Source organism: Pezoporus occidentalis, unplaced genomic scaffold, assembly GCF_034315485.1.
Source record: "Pezoporus occidentalis ecotype Australia unplaced genomic scaffold, CSIRO_AGI_Poc_V1 ctg192, whole genome shotgun sequence".
Lineage (NCBI taxonomy): Eukaryota > Metazoa > Chordata > Aves > Psittaciformes > Psittacidae > Pezoporus > Pezoporus occidentalis.
Window position 1 is genome coordinate 663,921 of NW_026913771.1, and position 21,005 is coordinate 684,925.

Consider the following 21,005-nt stretch of genomic DNA (forward strand, 5'->3'; position numbering starts at 1 on the left):
CTCAGGCATCTTTTCTGCTCTTCAAACATTCAGAATTCAGCAGAACAAATCTCTCTAAGCTTAAAATACATCTTTAAGTAGGTCCACTTTTAAAGCCATAAAATGTACATGTCAGTAGACAATCAGGTACCGAACACCTCAGCAACATCAGCTCCTCACAGGTTAGATCGAATTCCATACCTTCACTCAGAGATGGATGAATAGGAGGGGAAACTAAGGGGGCAAATGTTTCTAAATCAAAACGTCCAGTTCTTGATTGAGCTTTTAGCAGCCAGTATCGTTTTTCGAGATCAATGATGTCAGATTCTTCCACTGTATAAGCAAGAAAAATAAAAGGAATTGTTGGCAATATCTAGACCATGTTAGAATTCAGCACCAAATAAAAATGCAGCATTATTTTGTCACAACAAGAAATAATGTTCATTTTTTTATGCCCAACTCCTGCTTACAAACATTAAAAATATGAGCAACAGAGAAATAAAAAACCAATTTTACCTTCTTTATCTACAGAATCATGTCACCATCTAGGAATTCCCATCAATAACACACAAGTGTTCAGAGATATAGAAATGAACTTTTCCCACTGCTAAAAGTTACAGCAGTCTCTTCATTTTCACTTACTTCTTCTTGGTGAATTGAACAGGCAGATTACATATGCAGTACCTTATTTTCCATGGTATCTAGTACTTAAATCCTCTAAAAGGATGCAAAGCAGCATATAAAAAAAAATTCCACACTTTAAAATATATATATATATATAAATAGTACTTGTCTGCTCTTGAAAAATTCCTGTTTGCAAGTTTTAGTCTTCTGAGACAATAACAATGCTAAATTTTAATGTGACTTTTAACCACTGCATCTCATCATTAACTTTTTCTAAATATAAACCACATTTGTTTCACTTTATTTTTACACTACAGAGGCACTCGGGAACCCAGTCAACATTGGGGAGTGAAATACAAACCTAGAAGATACTTTAAAGGGAGGAATTTACAAGCTAATTTACAGAAGGGAGGACAAAAAGCCAAACTCCCGAACTAACAGTGAGTAAAGCAAGGTGCTAGGCAGAGGAGAATAAAAACAGGCAGAGGAAGAACTTGTGTTTTCTTTCAAAACCTTCTATACAAATTTTGGTCTCTCTGTTTTATCCTTGGAAATAAAAAATATAGATAGAGAAACATTCAGTTTCTGCTCAACAATGGTTTTAACCTTTTTACATATGCAACTGTGTCACAACACTGCTTTAGGTCACTACAAATTAATTGGTTCTCAAATAGATATGTAATGACAAAGCTGTCTATATTAAGAACCACTACGTGTGATCCCATTCCCAGATGGTTCTGAGCCTTTAAATCCACGCCAGCTTTCTAATAGGTTTAACTTGAGCTATTTGGCCTGGTTTAGTCAACAGAAACAATAATAATCCTGTAAGGCTTAAGAACAGAAGAGAACCCAAAGAAGTTATATGCCAAATTGAAACTTTATTGATTTTTTTTTCCTATTTCTGTCCTAAGTAGTAGTAACTCGCTCAGAATAGTAACTTACGTAACCTATAATAAGCATGAATTAGTAGTAACTACCCAGCAGGCACATCATATAATGCATCAAAACTTACACAGCATCTTACTCTCAGCAGCAGAAAGTTTGGGAAAATTCTAACAAAAGAGTCATGTCTGAATAAATTTTTCCATGCTGCTCGAAGAGTGCATGGGATTTACATCTTCCTGTAACGTATTTTTGGACAGGCTAACTAGAAAAGTAAGATCAGTAAAAACATGTCCTCCTTTTTCTTTATACAGTCAGTACAATCACTAGACAGGCCATACAGTAGCATACAGAACAGCACACCGAAGCTACAGTCCCAGGGCCACATTAAACTAAGTCAACTTCAGGCTGAAAAGAAAAAGTTTACCTTCCCCCTTAACCCCCAGTATGGGTGCAGCACCCTCACTTGCATCGTTATCAGCTACTCTGCATCTATACAGTAAGTGAGATAACAGAACTGATCCAAAAAATCAAACTAAACTGATTGTTTAGTTTGTGCATCTACACAGTAAGTCCATCTATACAGTAAGTGAGATAATAGAACTGATCCAAAAATCAAACTAAACTGATTTTTTCCTTCTCTTCTCCCTCTCCTTCCTATATGGATCAATTCCTTTATCTGGCTTACCATCTCTTGGTTGTGTTGTAATCATAAAGTCATTTGGGTGTGAAGGGACCTCAAAGATCATCTGGTTCCAAACCCCTGCAGTGAACAGGGACATCTTCAATTAGATCAGGTTTCTCAAACTCCATCCAACCTGATCTTGAACACGTCCAGGGATGGGGCATCTACTGCCTCTCTGGACAACCTGGTCCGGTGTTGCACCACCCTCATCATCTAGTCTCAATCTACCTTCTTTTAGTTAAAACTATTACCCCTCATCCTATCACTACAGGCCCTATTAAGAGGTCTGTACCAAATCCATAAGGGAGCAGTAATCTAAAAATACAAAGGAATATTATTCTACTAGAAATCAAGGAACAGAAATGGAGTAGTTATTTCTTTGAAGATCAGCACACAGAATTATCATAGGTGCTTTGGACTGGCAGAGATGTAAGCAGCTTCGCAATCCTAAGCTGAGCAGTCAGGTGATGTTTGAATTGCACTGCATCTGGTATGTTCCAAGACATAGAGGGATGTCATGATGTAACAACATACATGCCCCAAAATGGCCAATGTATCAACAGATGGGGGCAAATCTACCAAATTAAATGCACTTTCCCTCAGTCTTGTTGCCTCTGCAGGTACCAGGGTGCTACAGTACTGATAAGAGCGAGCTCACAAGACATGACATTAGGACTAGAGCACCAGTATTCTGCAGGAAATCCAAGAAAAAGTATATTTGTGGAGTTCCAAGAACAGAAATAAACAAAAAGTAAAATAATAAAGGCATAAGCCACTTTATGAGACAGAACCATAAGAACATGAAGAGAATCACTGTACTATTGTACTACCTAAACAACTGCACATAAAGGGCAAGTTTGTACTGGCATTTAGAGGAATTGCACTTACACATCATTGCTGTCATCAGCAAACACAAAAGCATTATGCTAACTCTCTTGAACATATGCATGTAAATCAGTTTCCTTTTAATCTACCTTTGTGACTGGGAAGAATAACAAATGTGCTAGTTTGCTATAAGTGAACTAATGCAACACTAAGAATATCCAGAACAACAGAAGCTCACATTGTCTTTACTGAAGAGTAAATCTGCAGAAACCAGCTTTAATGGCAGGTGCATTATTTCTTTTTAGTAATGAAGAACTGCAAGCCATGGTCTCTGACCAAAGAAAACATTCTCCGAATCTACAGGAGAAGCTATTCGTGCTCCAGTTTTTAAATTGCACTTCACAGATGGTTTTCACAGTGCTAACTTTATTGGTTTGTTATTTCAATCTCAGACAAGAAAGGTTATCAGAAAGCATCTTATCTGCAGTTCTGGCCAGCAGTGGTTGAAATAACAGGGTCATTTAAAAGACAAAGAATAGCTCGTCAATGCTACATTGATGTTATAGCCAAGGCAGGTCCAGGCTATTTATTTTCTGCATAAGAGCTGAACCTTTTAGAAAGTGAAACTGAGAAAGTGGTAAATAATGTTGTTTATACTGATGAGACTTACACAAGTAAGGTGGAACCCAAGTAAAAATGTGACAAAAGAATACTTTTCACTCATAGTAACAACTAACTGAATTGCAGCTCACTGCAATAGTTCCACTTACATAAAATACAGAAGGATTTATTGGATTACAGCACACATGAAAGAGTAATTCTGCAGCTGAAAAGCCAGCTCTTACAGAATTGATTTCTCCAGAGTGATTTTTGGCACATAATCTTGTAAATCAGTCTTGGGATATGTTGTGCACCATCTATTCCTCCATAAAAGTAAACTAAAAGAAATCTCTTGCAATTTATGATGTATACATATAATCATATTTGGTAGCGAAGTTTAAATGAAGCCTGATAAAAGCAGACTGCACTTACTATCCAAACATACTGATGTGTATGAAAAAAAATGGTGTGTTCTAAAGAGCTTTCACAAAAGGATTTTACCTTTTCAAAGTACGGGTTTTTTCTCCTCATTCCTGCTCAAATCCCATCAGAAGTGTGAACTGGGCTCCCATTCAGCAGTCCAAATCTTAAATAACCTCTGATTATATCTAGAAATGTACCTCATACATCTATACAACGTAGTCCAAACCATCAGAACAGCCTGGCTTTCTAGGCAAGTAAGCACTCATTTTTGTCAATTAGCAACACGATCTGATTATTTCAGCTCACGCAGAGGTATTACACATCTGTGAAACTTCATCATACACTACCACATTGCTAACATGTGCTATTTTATATATCACTCATCCCTTGTCCATTAAAAATATGAAAGCCTTTCAGAGCTGACCATGAATAATCATGAACAGTGTTTCTTAGCTCAATCCTCTAAAATGAGACAAGCATAATTCGAAGAATGATAATGTCAAGCGCACCACGAGTTTCCTGTTGTAAAGGAAGGACAAGTAAACACCCTCAGTAAAAAGAGGCAGCTGAGAAACTGTAAATATACTAAGAATGTGTTAATTTAAACCCAGCTGCCACACTGAGATGGACAGTCAGGACGCACAACAGCGATAAACGCTGGAAAAAGCATTCTTCATTTCAATGCCATTCCCAAGGAATGTACGCCCTTAAGCACTACAGAGGTAGCAAGCCACGAATACCCTTCTGTCAGGAAAAAATTAAAAGCCTGTTTTCATTTCAAGCACTATTTATGATAATTCTTTATACAACCAGAATTACGGATTTCAGTATATACAAAACTTTAATTTTTACCCACCTATTGGCACAATCCTCTCTGGTTCACAGCAGTAGAAGCATACCATATTCCCAGCATTTTAACTGAAACTGGGTTTGCTTTACTGTTTACCATGATATCCTCCACACAAAACCCAGTCCCTGGTCACGAAGAGCACTCTTCATCACGCAGCAACAGAGCCAGAGCCCCCGAATGACTGAACACCAAACTCTTTCTGCCTGACCACAACCTGTTTATTGCTTTCAGATTAACACATGGAAGGCTCCAGGACCTGGGCACAGAGAGCTGATTTGCAAGACACAAAATAGCCTGGGAACTAAGAGGATAACTAAGTGACAAGATGCAGATTAAGTGAGACTGAGGCTTTTTCTTATTGGCCTGGTCTGCTGGAATACTTCCATCTTTTTCCCTTTTAATTTGAAATATGGACACACATTAGAGAAGGGAATATTATAACTTCAGCCAAAATCCTTGTCAGACACACATTCCATGCGGTCATCTAGCAGAATATAGATTATCAGTGCCTTAATACAAGAACACATACAGAACAGGTATTAAACATGCTCTTAAAGGCACCTTTCACAAATCTGAAATCTTCAGAATTTTCTTCCAGTGGCCTTCCACATATCGGGATGAGATGGTGTTTCAAGAGTGGGTACCACAACTGAAGTGGGCTACCTACAGAGCGTATATTTTATATCCAGCCTTTTAACGTGAGCAACGTTAAGCGATCACTTCACTTTTATTTTATAGACTCACATCATCTTATCATAAAGCTCTACAGGTTTATAAACCCATCTCTGACAGAAGAGGTTACTTCTACCACATTCAGTTTCAACCTCATGGTGTTTCAAAACCTCACTCTTCCATTTCACCCATGCTGCCTGGTTAGCCAGGGTTTCTCTCATTATTATGCTAAATTAGCAGTAACTGCATGTTCTAAAATACAATTATTATACTGATTGCACACTGCCTTAACTGCATCAGAACATAAGAGCTGTCAGAAAAAACAGGAGCATTTTGATGAATATTTCTGATGACAGAAGAGAGTGCCTTCAATTTGAAGGAGAATTAGGGTGCTACTGAGTAAGAACTCAGTGGCACAAGAACCAGGTAACAAAGAAGTACAAATTAGTCTTCCAGTTTGAAACCAGTAACCCCCCTGATAAATGGAAGTATTCTCCCCCTGAAAAAGGACTGAAAACCTAAGTATATAAGCACATCACATGCCACTGAGACACACCAAAATGAAACAGTCATAAAAAAAGGCAACCACCACCTATGTTACACCAGAAGAAATCTCTCCAGCCAAGTGAAGGCAAGCAAGGAGGACTCACCTAGAGTACAATAGCTATGTGTCATCTGAGTCCGAAATGGAACAGGGGATGAAGCACCTGGTCTGAAATAGACTCAAACTGTGCTCATTTTACTTTCACAAAAAGGTCAAGAAGAAACACAGCAGTCACTTGCATTTATAGCAAAGAGTAAAAAGGAAAAAGAGCAGAGACTGCCTGAAACCAAGGACATTACTGATGGAAAATGAAGATAAACTGCCCACAGATACATGTAGAAGATATACTGGCATCATTTTCCCCTACTGGATAAAAAAACCCAACAAACAAATAAGCCTCAGTATCTCAGAAAGAAATGACACAGTGACCCCCAGGGTCTGCACTGGGGGGGGCGGAGGAGATCTTTCCACTTCTCATGTTCCTGCACATCACTGTGACAAACCAAGCCACAGAAAGCTGCGCTTTGCAGGTACAATGGAGTCTGTTCCATTCTGATACCTACAGGAATAAACTAGTCAGAGGAGGCAGAAAAATGACATCCACCAGTGGCCAAGGATTGTTGTATTATTGAATCACTGCATTTGGACTTAGAGCACTGGAGAAGATGTTTAATTTGTAATTATTTAGGATGCATAATGATCTGGGAGAATATTCCCCTACAGACACTTTTTGTATTAGTGGCAGTCCCTGAAAAGATTTACCTTTGATTTGCATGCTCCACCACAGTGCTATTCAGGATGGTGTTTAATAACAATAAGTAAGAAAATCCAAATTCCTGCTACTTGGTCAGTACTCAGTGGTAGTCAACACCCACATCCCTGAAGTGATTTTTTAGGAATAAAGGTCTAAGAGAAACTTAAATTATTTTGGCAGTTTTCAAATAAAGTGATTTATATTTATGATATAAGTGAAATGGAACAAAATTTGATTAAAAGCAGCAAGTGTGTGCAACTTCCTGTAACTTTAAAATTTCATTTCTAATTACGTGTTGAGGAATATAATTAAAGTCATCTGCATACCAAAATAAATGTTATTTACAAGCAAAACATTAGAATTCCTTTGTTTCGCTGGTAGCTTGGCTCATTAAGCAAATTTAAATGGAGTTACTGGTGCTTTGCAATAAAATGTTTGCTGTCTGTTTCTAAATCAATGTTAATAACTTCCAGTGTTTTTATCGCTGTGATTTTTCATGTCTCTGACATGTTAGTCAAGACCCTGAATGGGAAGCACGCTGCTGTGAGAGGAGGCAGGGCTTGGCAGGAGGGTTGAAGCGGGAGCCAGGAGAGGGCGCGCTGCAATCCCAGCTGGAGCCCAGCAGCCAGGTGAGACATTCCCAATGGCACTGCGGAGTTTCACGTATTGCTTTTCTCTTTTACAGGAGAAGAAACTGTAAAAGCTTTTTTCTCTCACTGTATTCTGAGAAGTGTTTGCCTGGATCCACTAAACATTATTGCGGGTACTTTGTTTCCTAAAAGGCAACTGTTTTATCCTAGGAAAAGTATTACAAACAACCTTCACTTTGAGAAAAGGAAGTGTCGTAACAGCTCTTCCTGTTTTACACATTAATAAAACTTCTGTACTAAACTTTTTATTTTAGACTGACCCAACTAGACCGCAATTCCCCCCAAGTGCTCAAGCATTGATACTTCCCTTACTTCTGCATCTGTTGTGTGGATTCCTGCACTGCCTGAAATCATAAGGGAAATCATCCAATACATTTTAAAGAACTGTATTTGTCCAGACCTGGGGAAGGCTGGTCAGTTCACCTGCAGGTTAGTTCAACAGTTCACCTGCCTATTATCTTAAATTCCTGTCAGTTTTCCGTATCTATCATCTGAAAGATCCCAGGCTTCAGACATCCTAACATAGACAACCTCTTTCTGTTGTACTTCACTGGGAAATCAAAAATACAGTAACATTTCATTTTATCTAGAAGTCCAAACTTAACTGTCATATGATCTTTCCGAGCCTGGTAAAGTATATTGAGCCTGCGGACAGCGTGCGGTTTGAAACAGGCTTTACCCATTCAAAAACACATGGAAGCTACAGTTTTCTGGAACACAATGAAAAGCTTGTCCCCAGATCTGACATGCACTTGGAGATCCAATAATCACTTCAAACTGTCTCAAATATTTTATCTTTTTAATCCTAACAACAGAAAACTTACTTTTTCATTCAGTTCTACCATCATTATACTCAGCCAACAGCTTATAGAAGCTGTCAGTAAAGAAGCAGAGATCATCACCAACTACTAGAAAACACTGGATTTCTCAGCAATCTGACACAACTTAAAGCAACAGAAGTTAAATAAGAACTTCAGAAGAAGTTTTAATTTCAAAGCATGGAAAAAAAATCAAAGCAAGCTCTGAGGTAGCATTCAGAGGCATGGGGTAAAGCTTTCTTTGAACACTTAGGGCAACAGGCACTTGACAAGGATGGAGGCACAGCACATCTCCATTTGATACAGCTTGAGAGGCTTTTTCCCAGGGCTGAAGTCTAGAAAATTCAAAGAGTTGGTTTGTTTGGGGCTTTTTAGCACACTTCTTTCGCAACCTTGTCTATTAGACCTCAGAGTCTTCTATAACCTCAGTGTCTACTGCAGTCTCATGCAACGCAAATAAATTACCCGTCTATAAACTTATAACTTTACTATGCATTTTCATTTCAGATGGTCAGAACAGAATTTTAATGCTCACATTTGAAACCAAGAGAAAAACCTGCACGTTGCTTTACTCAAGTCACCCATCCATTAAAGAGATTAAATGCCACACTGACACCAACAAAGAAAATCTAGGAGAGCACAACCAGATTGCTCAAATCCCTGACATCTCAACAGCGAACACCCTTCTCCAAGGGGTACCAAAGTCCCTTAGATGCTTTACTGTAATGTATGCTTACATTACACTTGCACATCAAGTATAATTTATCAGCCTTCTGGTTTTACATTTAATTTAAAAAACAGCTGCTCCTTCTTTTATATCAATATAGACATAAGGAAGCACTTGTTCTTTGGAGATTATTCCTAAATGCAAATGCTGAGGACGTTTCTCTTTAGAGAATTTAGCTCCCTGACTGTATCACATGACAGGAATATTACTTATTTTACTGCAGAACACAAATTAAGAGGTAAAACTTGTTTTTGAAACAAGCATTATTTTCAGAACTGCCTCCACAGTTTTATGATTCACTACATCTGAAAGACCAAATATAAACCCAGTATTAATATCAACTCACTTTAGATAGATGTTTTTGTCAAAAGAGAAGATATTTCTGCCCCCCTTTCTTTCTCTCCTACAAGAAGTATTGTAATCTCAGTACTGTTATCTCTTAAAAACAATGACCCACAGTGTCCCTCTTCCTTAACGTTTTACAGGTTACAGCACAAAAAGCAGAGTACAAATTAACACAGAGAAGAAATTTCTCTTGCTGACCATGCATCTCATCAGCATAGTGATATTTCCTGAACAGCTACACAAGGCAACAGTTTCTGTCTCTGGAACAGCTTTGACAACCACATGTACTACCACCAAGCTTCATTTACTTACAGTGTGTGACTCCAGCCAGGGTTTGATAGAAGGTAGGGGTGTCGCTGTCATCCGTGAGTGTCACATACACACCTCCAGACAGCAGCCAGCGGGAAAACGTGAAAGCATCTTTGTTGTGCAATAGCCAAACCCTGAACTTCTCATAGTTTACTTTTTCACCCTGTGAGGAAAATAAGAAACCAGGAGCTGCTTTCTCAGTGCCAGTAAACAGGAACTGGGACAATCTCCTATAAAAGTAAGTACTAAAATAATGTTTTTCTTCGGAGCCATGCCTGGTTTTCCATTTCATTCTGAAATCCAGCACTGGGAAGGAAACTGAGACTCCTCAGCACCCTCCGTATTTCAACCACCTACTCAGTGTGGTCTTTGGAAAGTCACTTACTCTAAACCTCAGGTTAAAAGGATTAGAAGAAAAACAGTTACGTACAACTCAAAGTAACAGAGGTTATTTTTATGAATTTAAATTTATTATGATAGATAAAAGCTCTTCTGTGCCAAGTAACAGGTGCTATAAAATCACAAACATTCTGTTCTATCTGCATGAGTATACAAACACTTAGCACAGAAAAAACTGATTTTTGAATAGCTAACACTATGATTAACCACAGCAGTTGCATGTCAATTTTCTGCCTCTATTGACCAAACCCCACTTTGAAGCATACATGTAAACATGACATTCACAGTATCTCCTGAGTCTCACCTGCTGAAGGCCTCATGGAACTGCCTGCTCAGGAATACATAAAAACTGAAGACTCACAAAGTTTAACTGCTGGAGAGGCTATTTAAACCATTTAGTTGAGTGGTTTCCAAGCTGTGGCCATGAAACCATAGGGATCAACACACTAATTTCTACAAGACCCACAAAACTAACTAAAATAAAAGCAAACCTATTATCAGTAGACAAACTCATTATGTGGAGATCCTCGTCTCTATGGGAAATAAAGAGGGGTCTGCAAAGTGAAAGAGGTTTCAAGTCATTGGTTATTTAAACTTCCCTAATATCACAGACCATTAAACTTCACTGAATTACACCTCTATAGAATTCAGTAATTTGCATTTGGCCACAGACTATCTGCAACTGCCAACTATGGAAAACTGAAAATCCACTACTGCCTTTGCCAGGTTGCTCAAATGGTTAATCACCATCATCGCTAAAGTATTTGCTTCATATCTCAACTGCAGTGGATTACTTCAGGTTCCAGGTATTCATTCATTCCTCTTTTTCCTAGACTAAAGAGTGTTACATTTTTCACCAACAAATACACGTAGAAATACCCAATCCTTAAATCTACTATCACAGACTTCCACATGGTTCTAATTCAAGGAAGTCAAGATGCTACACTGCTGTTCCATCACCATTTTAATCTGTATGTACCCACACCAGTAACTGACAGCACGGCCCTAACCTTCCTCTTACCAACAATTTCTGATCCTTCATCCCCTCTCTTATGTGACTGCAATCACATTAGTGCCAGTCAGGTGGCAAAACAGATCTAGCTGAGAAATAACCTACAGGACTAGAAGCTACAGGAAAAGGGCTTACTTCTCAACCGGATCAGTTTCCCAATCCAGTTCACCAAGGCATCACATAAATACTTGAGCCAGCACAAAGGCAGGAGAATGAATGACAGACAGGAAAAGGGTAACTCGACATTGTGGACTTTGCAGGATTTAACCCTGGCTAAGCAAAAAAACCAACAAACCTCTACTGGGAAGTTAGTAGAGAAAAAACAAAGCAGGTTTCTGTTTGAAATTGCTCTAACAGTTTGGATTTGAGAGAAAATAATTTTCTTCCTACCTGTTCCACTCTACTTTCCCTCTACTTTTTGCACTGCCTTCTGTAAACACAGCAAGAGCTGTGTCACAGTTCAGACTCTGCACTGTTCCAGCTGATCAGAGCAAGGACAAGGAAGGAGCAGGACAGGAAAATTTTGGACAGGGGGCAGAAAGCATTTGAAACAAGTAATGTTTACAGCTGAGCCATGATGGAACTAGAGCAATACAGGTATCACTGAATCCTCTTCCTGTATTTCAGAAACAAGAGTGAGGAAAAACTCAGATATATTTTAAAGCTAGCATTTCTAGATGAGTACATGCAATAATTCTGAAGAACAGAAGTACCTACAAACCTCATCCTTGAAAGCATAAACTCATCCACCATACGGCAGGCAGGAAGGCCCACAGCAGGAACATTAAACTTTCTCACTCTCCAGCAATGACCTAGTATGGTTAACAGGCCAGTAAATCCTGCTGAGTGACTTATTATACTGTTTTGATTTTAAAAGAGAAATCAAGATACAGCATTTTCTTGAACAGAACAGTACAAAGCCTGCCTGATGCCTCTCTTCCTGCAAATCTTCATTAAGTATTTCTGGATTTCTTGGACAGCTTGCAATTAACTGTTAGGGTGTAATTTATCACACAATATTGATAAGAAATTATAAATAGGAAACACTGAAGTGGGCCAGCTCCAGAAACTGGACTGCAGTGTACATATGATTTATGATTCCAGCCAAGACTGAAGAACGTAATCATTCCCTACAAAGCCAACATGATACCACTGACAGATTAAATGATCTGCCTCAGCCAATGCCCATAACCAAGGTTATCTTCAATACACAATAAAATTTAGGTAATTGAGTAATCTGATATCCGCAAATAAAGCTTCTAGTCAACCAATGGAATGTATAATGACAACTAGGTTTTGCTGCTCTATAGTCCTTCAACAAGAAATGAAGCAATCAAAGCACAAACCTCTGACAATTCAACAGGATCACTAGTGCCAGTGAAGTATCTGTGAATATTTAAAAGTAACAATAGTCTGTTTTAGAGGAGGACTTCAGCAAGCCTCGTAAAGATTGCATCTCTCAACCAACCCACAGCATAAATAAATGTTGCAGCTCCGGGCAGGCACAGCGAGACAAAACTAACACTATAAAACTATTCTTTTTAAGCAACCAGTGCTGACAGGCATTTTTAAATCCAGGATGCAGATCTTCTTCTCCCTCTCAGATCTGTGTTCTAGATTTCTTCCCCACTTGCTGTAAAATGTCCACAACAACAAATAAATTCCCACTAGTGACACTAGTATTCAAGTTTACTCAATAACATGATTACCCTTGGGAAATGACATCTTTCAAACTAGCACAGTAAGTAAAGCAGCATGGAGAATGCCTACATTTACATACTAAGCTGCTATTCACATCAATACAAATCACACATAATATCACAACATAAAAAACTATGAGCTTTTATCCAATTTAGACCAGGTCAATTTGCTTCCATACATGCATGAACATGTTTATGTCAGAGGAAAACAAACTACCCAATCTAATTTTCACATTTGTGTAAATGCAGTAGGCTAAAACCTGTATGACATACCTCAGAGAAACATTTCTTGAGCGACTCTGGGACTTTCCCATCCACCACATGCAGCATCTTCTCCATCTCTTCACGGACAACATAACTCCCAGATTCATTAGAAAAGAGACTGAAAATGTCTGAGGAAGCAGAAATTTGTTTAAGCAATAGTTCTCAAACATCAAATTTACAGCTGGCTGAGAATGCTGGAGCTGGCTCTCCAGCAACTAAAGGACTAAAAATTTAGGTTGATTCAATGTCAATGTAGCTCAACAAGGTTTAGGTCAAGAAGTATCTCCTTTTTCTTTTATCACTGTCTGCTAATCAAAAGGAAAATAAATACTATCACATCAGATTAACACAGAAGACAAAACAACAGAAGTCGGTAGGCACATGCCTTCCTTTGTTTTGAAAAGCATCAATGCCGTCCTCCTTCCTCTGCCCACATACAGTTATCACCAGTCTTTCTGTAGGATCCTAACATTTATATTCATGATGACTTATCAAATATTTCATTTGGTGAGTATAAAAAAGAAAAATGCAGCAAATTTCAAAATATACAGCTAAAAATGTCTACAAATACTACTTTTATTGGCAAATATATGCCCCGGTTACATATAAAAATAGGGACTCAGTATACCCCAATTTATGCTTGCTTTACATAGTGTATTTTACACTCACTATCCATTGTCCTGTTGTTATTGTTGTAAAAGACATAACTTACATTTTGCTTTCTCTTCCTCCCTGCCTCTTGTAAGTAGAACTAATCCGACTATCAAGTTATTGAAGTGCAGCCCTTTGGATATTCCTCCAAATGAACAGTAGATAACCTAGAAGAATAAAATAGAGAAGTTAATCAAGAAGTTAACATGGAGATCAGAGATGTCAGAACTAAAAACAATTTATACTGAGGCTCCACCATATATGGTTTTTAGGCTCATCGCCTCACATTCAGCTAACCACACTTTCAATATTAATTCTGTTACACTTCTGCAGCTCTTCCAGTACCTATAAAATAGCCTTTCCAGGGTCTTTTATTTAGGGAAATGCAGATACTTTTCATGAACAGCAATATAAAAAACATAGCTAGAATCCTCCAATGAAGAGGGCTTCTGGCTTGTTCATTGGTGCTACTTCCCCACACTTCTTTATCAAGGTAATAAAGATGAAGTCTCCTCCAGACTATGCTTTGATAGTCTCAACACCATCAAGAAGTTTTTGGAGCATCAAGTGTTTCATTGCCCCAAACACAGGAAATGCATTTCCAGTGAGTCATCAGAAACTACAGCTTTGAAAAGATGTGGCACACACAAAAAACCTCACAACTTTTCATCAGCTATACCATAACTATCTCACCACACAACTGCTGGTAGCATGACCATTCCAGCTTAGCACCTCCCTCTAACAACAGGATTTAAATCTTTCTTCCAATACAATCAAGACTTCAAAGAGAAGTTACTCAAAGATCCACAGAGTGGATGCAGTCAATGGAAGGGCTGAAGCATCCACCTTTCACAAGGAAAGTCTGGACACTGCAGCTTGCCTTAATAGCATCTTAAGAGTGATTCAACACTGATATACGAGATATGAAGTTAACAGCAAGTGCTTTTAGTGAACAAGAATTACCAACTTGCTTACTGCAATATATTGCTTCACCTTGCCTCTAATACTACAGAGCACAAGTGAAAAGATGTATGCTGCACTGCACTGAAAACATGGACTCCAGCAATCCCAAATCTATTCCTACAAGCACCAGCACTTTATCAGTATGACACGAGCGAAATCTGCATTAGGTGTTAGAATTTACATCAGACAGAACTTATCAATTATTCTTACATAGAAGAATTATTTCAGTGTCTGTCTTATAATTCGATTTTCTTGCAAGTATCACACTGAGCATCTAACCATAAAAAGAAAGTATTAGGTCTAGTTGATGGGGAACTATTACTGTGAAAGACCAGAACAAAGTGATTTATCACTGATCATGGTCTGGATAGCAGACTTGTTTGTTGAACTTGTTTCTTAAATATAACTTCTTCAGGAGGGAAGATAAAGAGATCAACTTCTATGAGGAAAAGTATTGTGCACATTTAAAACAGTATTTTCTTTGCTGGCATCTGAATTATGTTCTAAACATGCAACATTAAAACCAGGATGAGTAGACAGTTACGTACTGCTTTTTCATTTTTCTCCAGTAAAGCCTTAAGTATATTCTTTATATGAGAATGTAGCCAAATAGCAATAGCAGACTTCAGAGGTCAGCAGAGCTTCACAATTATAGTGGACAGATCCATTATTTTGCGTGTTACCATTCATTAGGAGAATGAATCATTAGTAAACCCAGGATGAAACCCACAGATCTTAACTGCAACACCTGCGTCCTTTCCCCCTGCCTTTTGTTGTTTTTTAAACATCTGAACTCCAACCACACACAATTCTAAAGAGCTAAAGCAACATTTTTAACTTTTCTGTACCTCCCAAGCTCTGTTTGGGTTCCCCCCCCCCCCCCTTTGAAATTACAAATGCTTGCATAATGAATTTCATCTTTTTTGCATGACACCTTAGGGCCTACAGACAAAAATCCACCAACCTAGAGAATTAAAACCCTCCTTTCCTTCCAATAACAGCAACCACAGTGCTGCAGTCAGAACCCTCAAGCAGAAGGCAAAGGTGGAGGAAGAGTGCTGAATACCACCCATGTGCATGACTCGCTGCTCTCACTATCTCAGGTGTGGTTTTTCAAGCAACAATTAAGCCAAGACTGGGAGTGACCAAACAAAACAGCCATGGACTCGTCAAGGGCACTGGACAGGTCTGGCTAAGCCACACAGTGGCAAAAAGAAGGGGAAATATCTAACAGTGGCTAGCTACATTAGGTTTACTACTGCAACTGCCCTTTATGCTCTGTGTATAACATGGTGTGGAAAACGTATTGCTGTTGCCTTTCCAACAGTAGGAAGCAGACCAGCAGATTTCATTTGCTGGATGTGCTCCTGACAACCTCCAAAGAGATACTGGGCAACAAGGTAGTAAAAACTGCTAGAATTTTGTTCACTTCTCTATCACAGTTATTACCAGACGTAATGCTGAAGCAGACAAACTCCCTGAAGACACTATATAGTTCTGTGCATTATCTTCAGCAAATCCTCTCCTTGTTCACCCATCAAGCTATCCCTTTTCATTGCTATCCTCTTATTAAAAGATGTCTGAAGGCAAGTACATGCAAATGAGGCCAATAATACCAAAGGACCCAATTTTACAGAAAACATTATGCAGAACCTGCAGCTTCATTCCACTATGAGACACAGCGCTACCCAAATACATTAACTTCCCATAGGGTGCTGAGATCATTCTCTTCTATTACTCAAGTGTAATCCATTTAGATATGCTTGCAGGGCTAAATTATCAAAACTAAATTTGTGCTCTATTTGGGCACAATGATTGTATATGCTTTATGGACAAAGTCATGGCAGAAATTTCAGTGCCACACTTTCTACATCTAATCATTCTGATTTCACAAAATGCCTTTGAGGCTACACTGTGTGTGTAAGCAATTTACCTTTATATGTGCATTGGAATCATTACTTTTTTAAAAATATGCAGTTAGCTCTGCTGAATGCTACAGTTTAAGTCCCAAAATAACTATTTTTGAGTTAAAAAAACACAAAGAGCACACACAAAAAAAGAACTCTTCTGTTTCGGATTAACAGCACTTCCAAAACAAAAACAAACACATGTATGAACAAACACATGAGCAATCATTTGTTTTCTTTCACAAATTTTAGTAGAACATGATCTTTTCTTTATACTCTATTCTCCATCACTCCACGGTAACTTTCCTTTTAGACTAAGAACAGCTATGTTATAAATTACCTCAAATAAAGCTATCTCCTATCTTCATCCAACTGAAAGCATATTTCTAATTCACACCCATTTCTGAGCCTTTTCTAACAATTTCTGTTGAGCTTTGTGTATCTCAGTTCTGACTTCAGCTGAATGCCAAATATTACATTTCATAGAATCACAGAACAGTTGGGGTTGGAAAGGGCCTTAAGATATCTAGTTCCAACCCCCGACAGGGGCAACACTATGGAAAAAACCACTCTTTTAAACATGCACAAGTGCGGGAAGGTAACTATTTTTTTACAGGTATTTAGACACACATAGGATTTATATCCATGTAGCATTTAGATATTATTTCAACATAACACATTGACTGTTCATGATATAAACACGGAAAAGGAATTCTACAGATAATACCCAATGTGTTAGTATTATACATAATTACACCCATGACAGTGGCACTACTTTCAGTTTAGCTGCTTAATCATTCTTTGGGATGAGTTTATAAACACTGCCTAGTTACCTAACAATACATAACAGAGATTAGTTCACATTTCTAAGGAAGGCGCTCCACAATTTTTCACATTAATGTGCTGTTTGGAAAACTTCTAATAAGATGGGCCATCAAATTATGATGCTATGTTGTATTTCCCAAAATTCCTTAAGACTGTTGCAGCTTTACTTAAAATAGCCACACCCGGGCAGCATCATAGCAATTTACATTGCAGAATGTAAAATTTAGTATAATTACACGGTACATAGGCATAGTTTTTTGCTAACTTAAGTCTGACATGTTACGTTTCATGGATAATGCCTTTAAAAAATAAAGCAGAAAGGAGCCAGCAGACATTTGAAACCCACAGTCTCTATTTGCGACCAAGTTTACTTCACTCAGATCAGTAATTTCATCCTTAATACTTGCATAATAGGGATAAGAAAAGTACAAGTTAACTAAAGTTCTTCACATTTTACATTATTTCAAACCAAGCCTAAACAATGTAGGATACATTTTTTGTTTAATCTTACGGTATATTAACAGTCAGAGTGTCCAGACAACATAATCACAAATTAATACTGAAGACATGCTTTAAGCTAGAGGTAAATCATAGCTTTTCTTTAAATTTCATGGTGCTAACACACACTGCATTTTTTCCTGTTAGGTGCTTGAATACCCACATTAAAAAGAAAAATAAAAATCAAACTGTTCATTATACTACAAGAAGTAAGTAATGTGCATGCCTCTTTGGCAATACTTAGGAAAAACAGACAAAAAAAGAACATAGAAAAGATTAAGCTTAGGATAAAAGTAACTACCACAGCGTTAAAGCTTTTGCAATGCACACTTCACTACTCACATTATCTAAATAAAACTGGAAGCCTTGTATGCTGCCTGTGAGGTCAGTAACACTGAAGATACCAGAAATAGAAGCTGTGATTAGAAATGACATGGAGCAAGATACCATTCGAAAGGTCTGGCTAATCTTTTTTTCTTCACCAAGAGTATTTTAATTTCTCTCTCGGAACAGGGGCAACACTATGAAAGAATATAGTCTTTTAAACGTGTGCAGAAAGGTAACTTTTTTTATAGATATATATACACATACCGTATTTATATAGCATATAAAATATGCTGGATTCTGGCCATTTTTCAGTTCACTTATATGTTTATTATACATAAAATTTTTTTAAGAGCCTGTAAAGATTAATCTGCACTTTAGAAAGCAAAGTAAAAGCTAATGGAATCTCACAGAAACCAACAGCAAGTGCATCTCCAAAGTAAATTAAATCCTCTGTTATAATGGCTACATATAGTGTTAAATCTTCCCAACCTTTCATCTAGCCAAATCTACATCTGGATATTCACTATTACTTTAAAGTCATCTACCACCTATTAGTTGTGCTGGAATAAGACACTCAATCAAGCACATATCCCTGACAAGCCATGACCCAATTCTGGAACATTACTGTCAGACAGAGAATGTACATTGTGGTATTGTATGAAAAATGGACAAAAATCAAACGAGTTGGTGTATGAGTATAGGCAACTGTGTGTATGCCTTCCCAGAAAACCAGCGAGTTCACAGATTACCTCAGCAACTTTTGGAGGAACTCCATCACCGAGAACTTCCCTGATGAAGCACTGCTGAGTCATATAATATGAGAGGCCACAAGTTCTCTTGAATGCATCTTTCAGTCGCTTTAGCTCTATGTCTGTAACTGTGTTGAGTGAGGGGAGAAAAAAAAAAAGAGTTGGTCAGTAAAGGTGGTGTAGAAATATCATCGCTTCCGGACCCTCAAAATCCCATATGCCTTATATTTATCTTAGCAATGAAGAGATTGGAAGAAATTAAATGCACAATTTCACCTAAATAGTGGGAAAACCTGACTACTAGAAAATGAGATCTAGTAATCTAATTCTTCCAAAAAGAAAGAGGCAGACCGAAAGTTAAAAATCAATGATTACAACAGTTCACTGCCTAAGTTTTCTCTGCCTACAATAGCGCATTATTATTTGTTCTAAATTAAGCACCATTATTGTCACACGAAAAGCAAACAAGCTAGCTTTAGGATCAATTTTACACTGCATGTAAGCCAGAGAAATGATCTGTAACCAACAGTGGTGAACATTACATTATTAAGAGCAGCTCCAGCAGCACACTTCAAGCACTTTCATCAAGTAACCAGTCTACCTTTCTGGATTAAAAGAGAAAACTATTTAAGCACCACTTATGTGCTCATAAGACAGTTCAGCAAATCATGAATTTGACAGGAATTCTACAGTTAAACTTTGCACTAAATGTAATTCCTCATGTAAGATTTTCTTGCACAGTCAACATCTGCTCACCAGCTAAAACCTGTTCAAACTTGTTTCCAATCTGTAAATGTTAAGTTTGATGACAGACATCCTGTTCATACATGAGCTTCCTGAAAAGCAGCCCCTGCTTCCAGATTTCACAAGCATAAAGCAACTTTCTAATGAAGTGCTGAAGTATCTTGCTGAACAAAACAAGTGACCTGGATCACATGTAAGTACCACGTAGTGCAAAAAGAGCCATCTACCATCTAGAAGCCAAAAGCAATGATGCTGTACATGATAGCTGCTTTACTGTATTTATAGTAAGGCATTTTCCATGCCCTGATACAAGAAGCCAGACAGAAACAATACTGACATGGCCAAAAGCTTGTCAAGCTTTTTGTCAGCCAAAATAAAACAGGATATTTTAGAGCTTAATCCAGCACTCTCTTCAAAGCTTCTACACTTCAATTCATTCATCAAAAGAAAAATCACTCCTTAATCACATTGAAACATTCCTCCCTAATTCTAATCCTAGTCAACACCGAAACAGAGCAGTGACTTCCTGAGCAACTGTGGATAAAAACAGATATCAGGTTATGTTTCTTTTCAAACTTTATTACAGATTCTGAGGACTTTTGACCAAAAAAAAAAAAAAAAAAAAAAAACAATCAAAGGACCTAAGAAATAAACCTAAAATGTGACATCCCACCACCACTGGCGCTACCAGTTAACATGGATGTGGCAAAAGACATACTCAAGTTATCATCATCACTCACCTTGTTTTAACAAGCATATTTCATATGGCAGATAAATGTTGGTATAATATTATTACCTGGCTTATATGGTTTATAATTTCACCGTTTCATATTAGCATCTTCCCACAGAGTCATTTTCTTTGTGTCTTTACATGTGATGCTTTAATGAATGCTCAAACACTGTTGGGCACACCAGTTAAAGCTTTCTTCCCTAGCTAAGTAGAAACAGACTCTCAGATATGACATTTACAACCTGAAGCACCATTCTCCACCTCCCCAGCTCTTCTGAATTACAGCCACAGGAAGCAAAAGAACTCTGCAAAGAAACCGACCCCCAGGCCACAGCCTTCCCTCCAAATACGCGCAAGGAATTAGAAGTGCTTCCCATCAGAGATGCTTCATCTCTGCTCCTCCTCGCCTCTTCTGCACGATGTAACTACAGCAAGTTTCCAGCCAACAGAGACAACTCCCCACCACATGTTTAATGGGTAAAAGCTTGGGATTGCTGAGGGGACATAAAAAGGGGAAGCAACCAGCTTTGTTATTTTGGCAAGGTAAAG

At 38.0% G+C, this 21,005-nt stretch overlaps 1 protein-coding gene across 7 annotated transcripts in view; it reads right to left on the reverse strand.

Moving 5' to 3' along the window:
• USP32 (ubiquitin specific peptidase 32) overlaps positions 1 to 21,005 on the reverse strand; it is a 74,211-nt gene that overhangs the window by 32,987 nt on the left and 20,219 nt on the right. For 5 of the 7 annotated variants that reach the window (XM_062617107.1, XM_062617110.1, XM_062617104.1 and 2 more), the window contains exons 2-6: positions 18,983 to 19,110; positions 13,775 to 13,880; positions 13,072 to 13,190; positions 9,691 to 9,850; positions 181 to 312 (exon numbers count right to left, since the gene is read on the reverse strand). In XM_062617107.1, the coding sequence (XP_062473091.1) occupies positions 181 to 312; positions 9,691 to 9,850; positions 13,072 to 13,190; positions 13,775 to 13,880; positions 18,983 to 19,110 (645 nt within the window). Of the gene's footprint in view, positions 1 to 180; positions 313 to 9,690; positions 9,851 to 13,071; positions 13,191 to 13,774; positions 13,881 to 16,980; positions 17,083 to 18,248; positions 18,384 to 18,982; positions 19,111 to 21,005 lie in introns of those variants that run through there. The other 2 variants (XM_062617106.1, XM_062617108.1) reach the window with 2 other exon arrangements.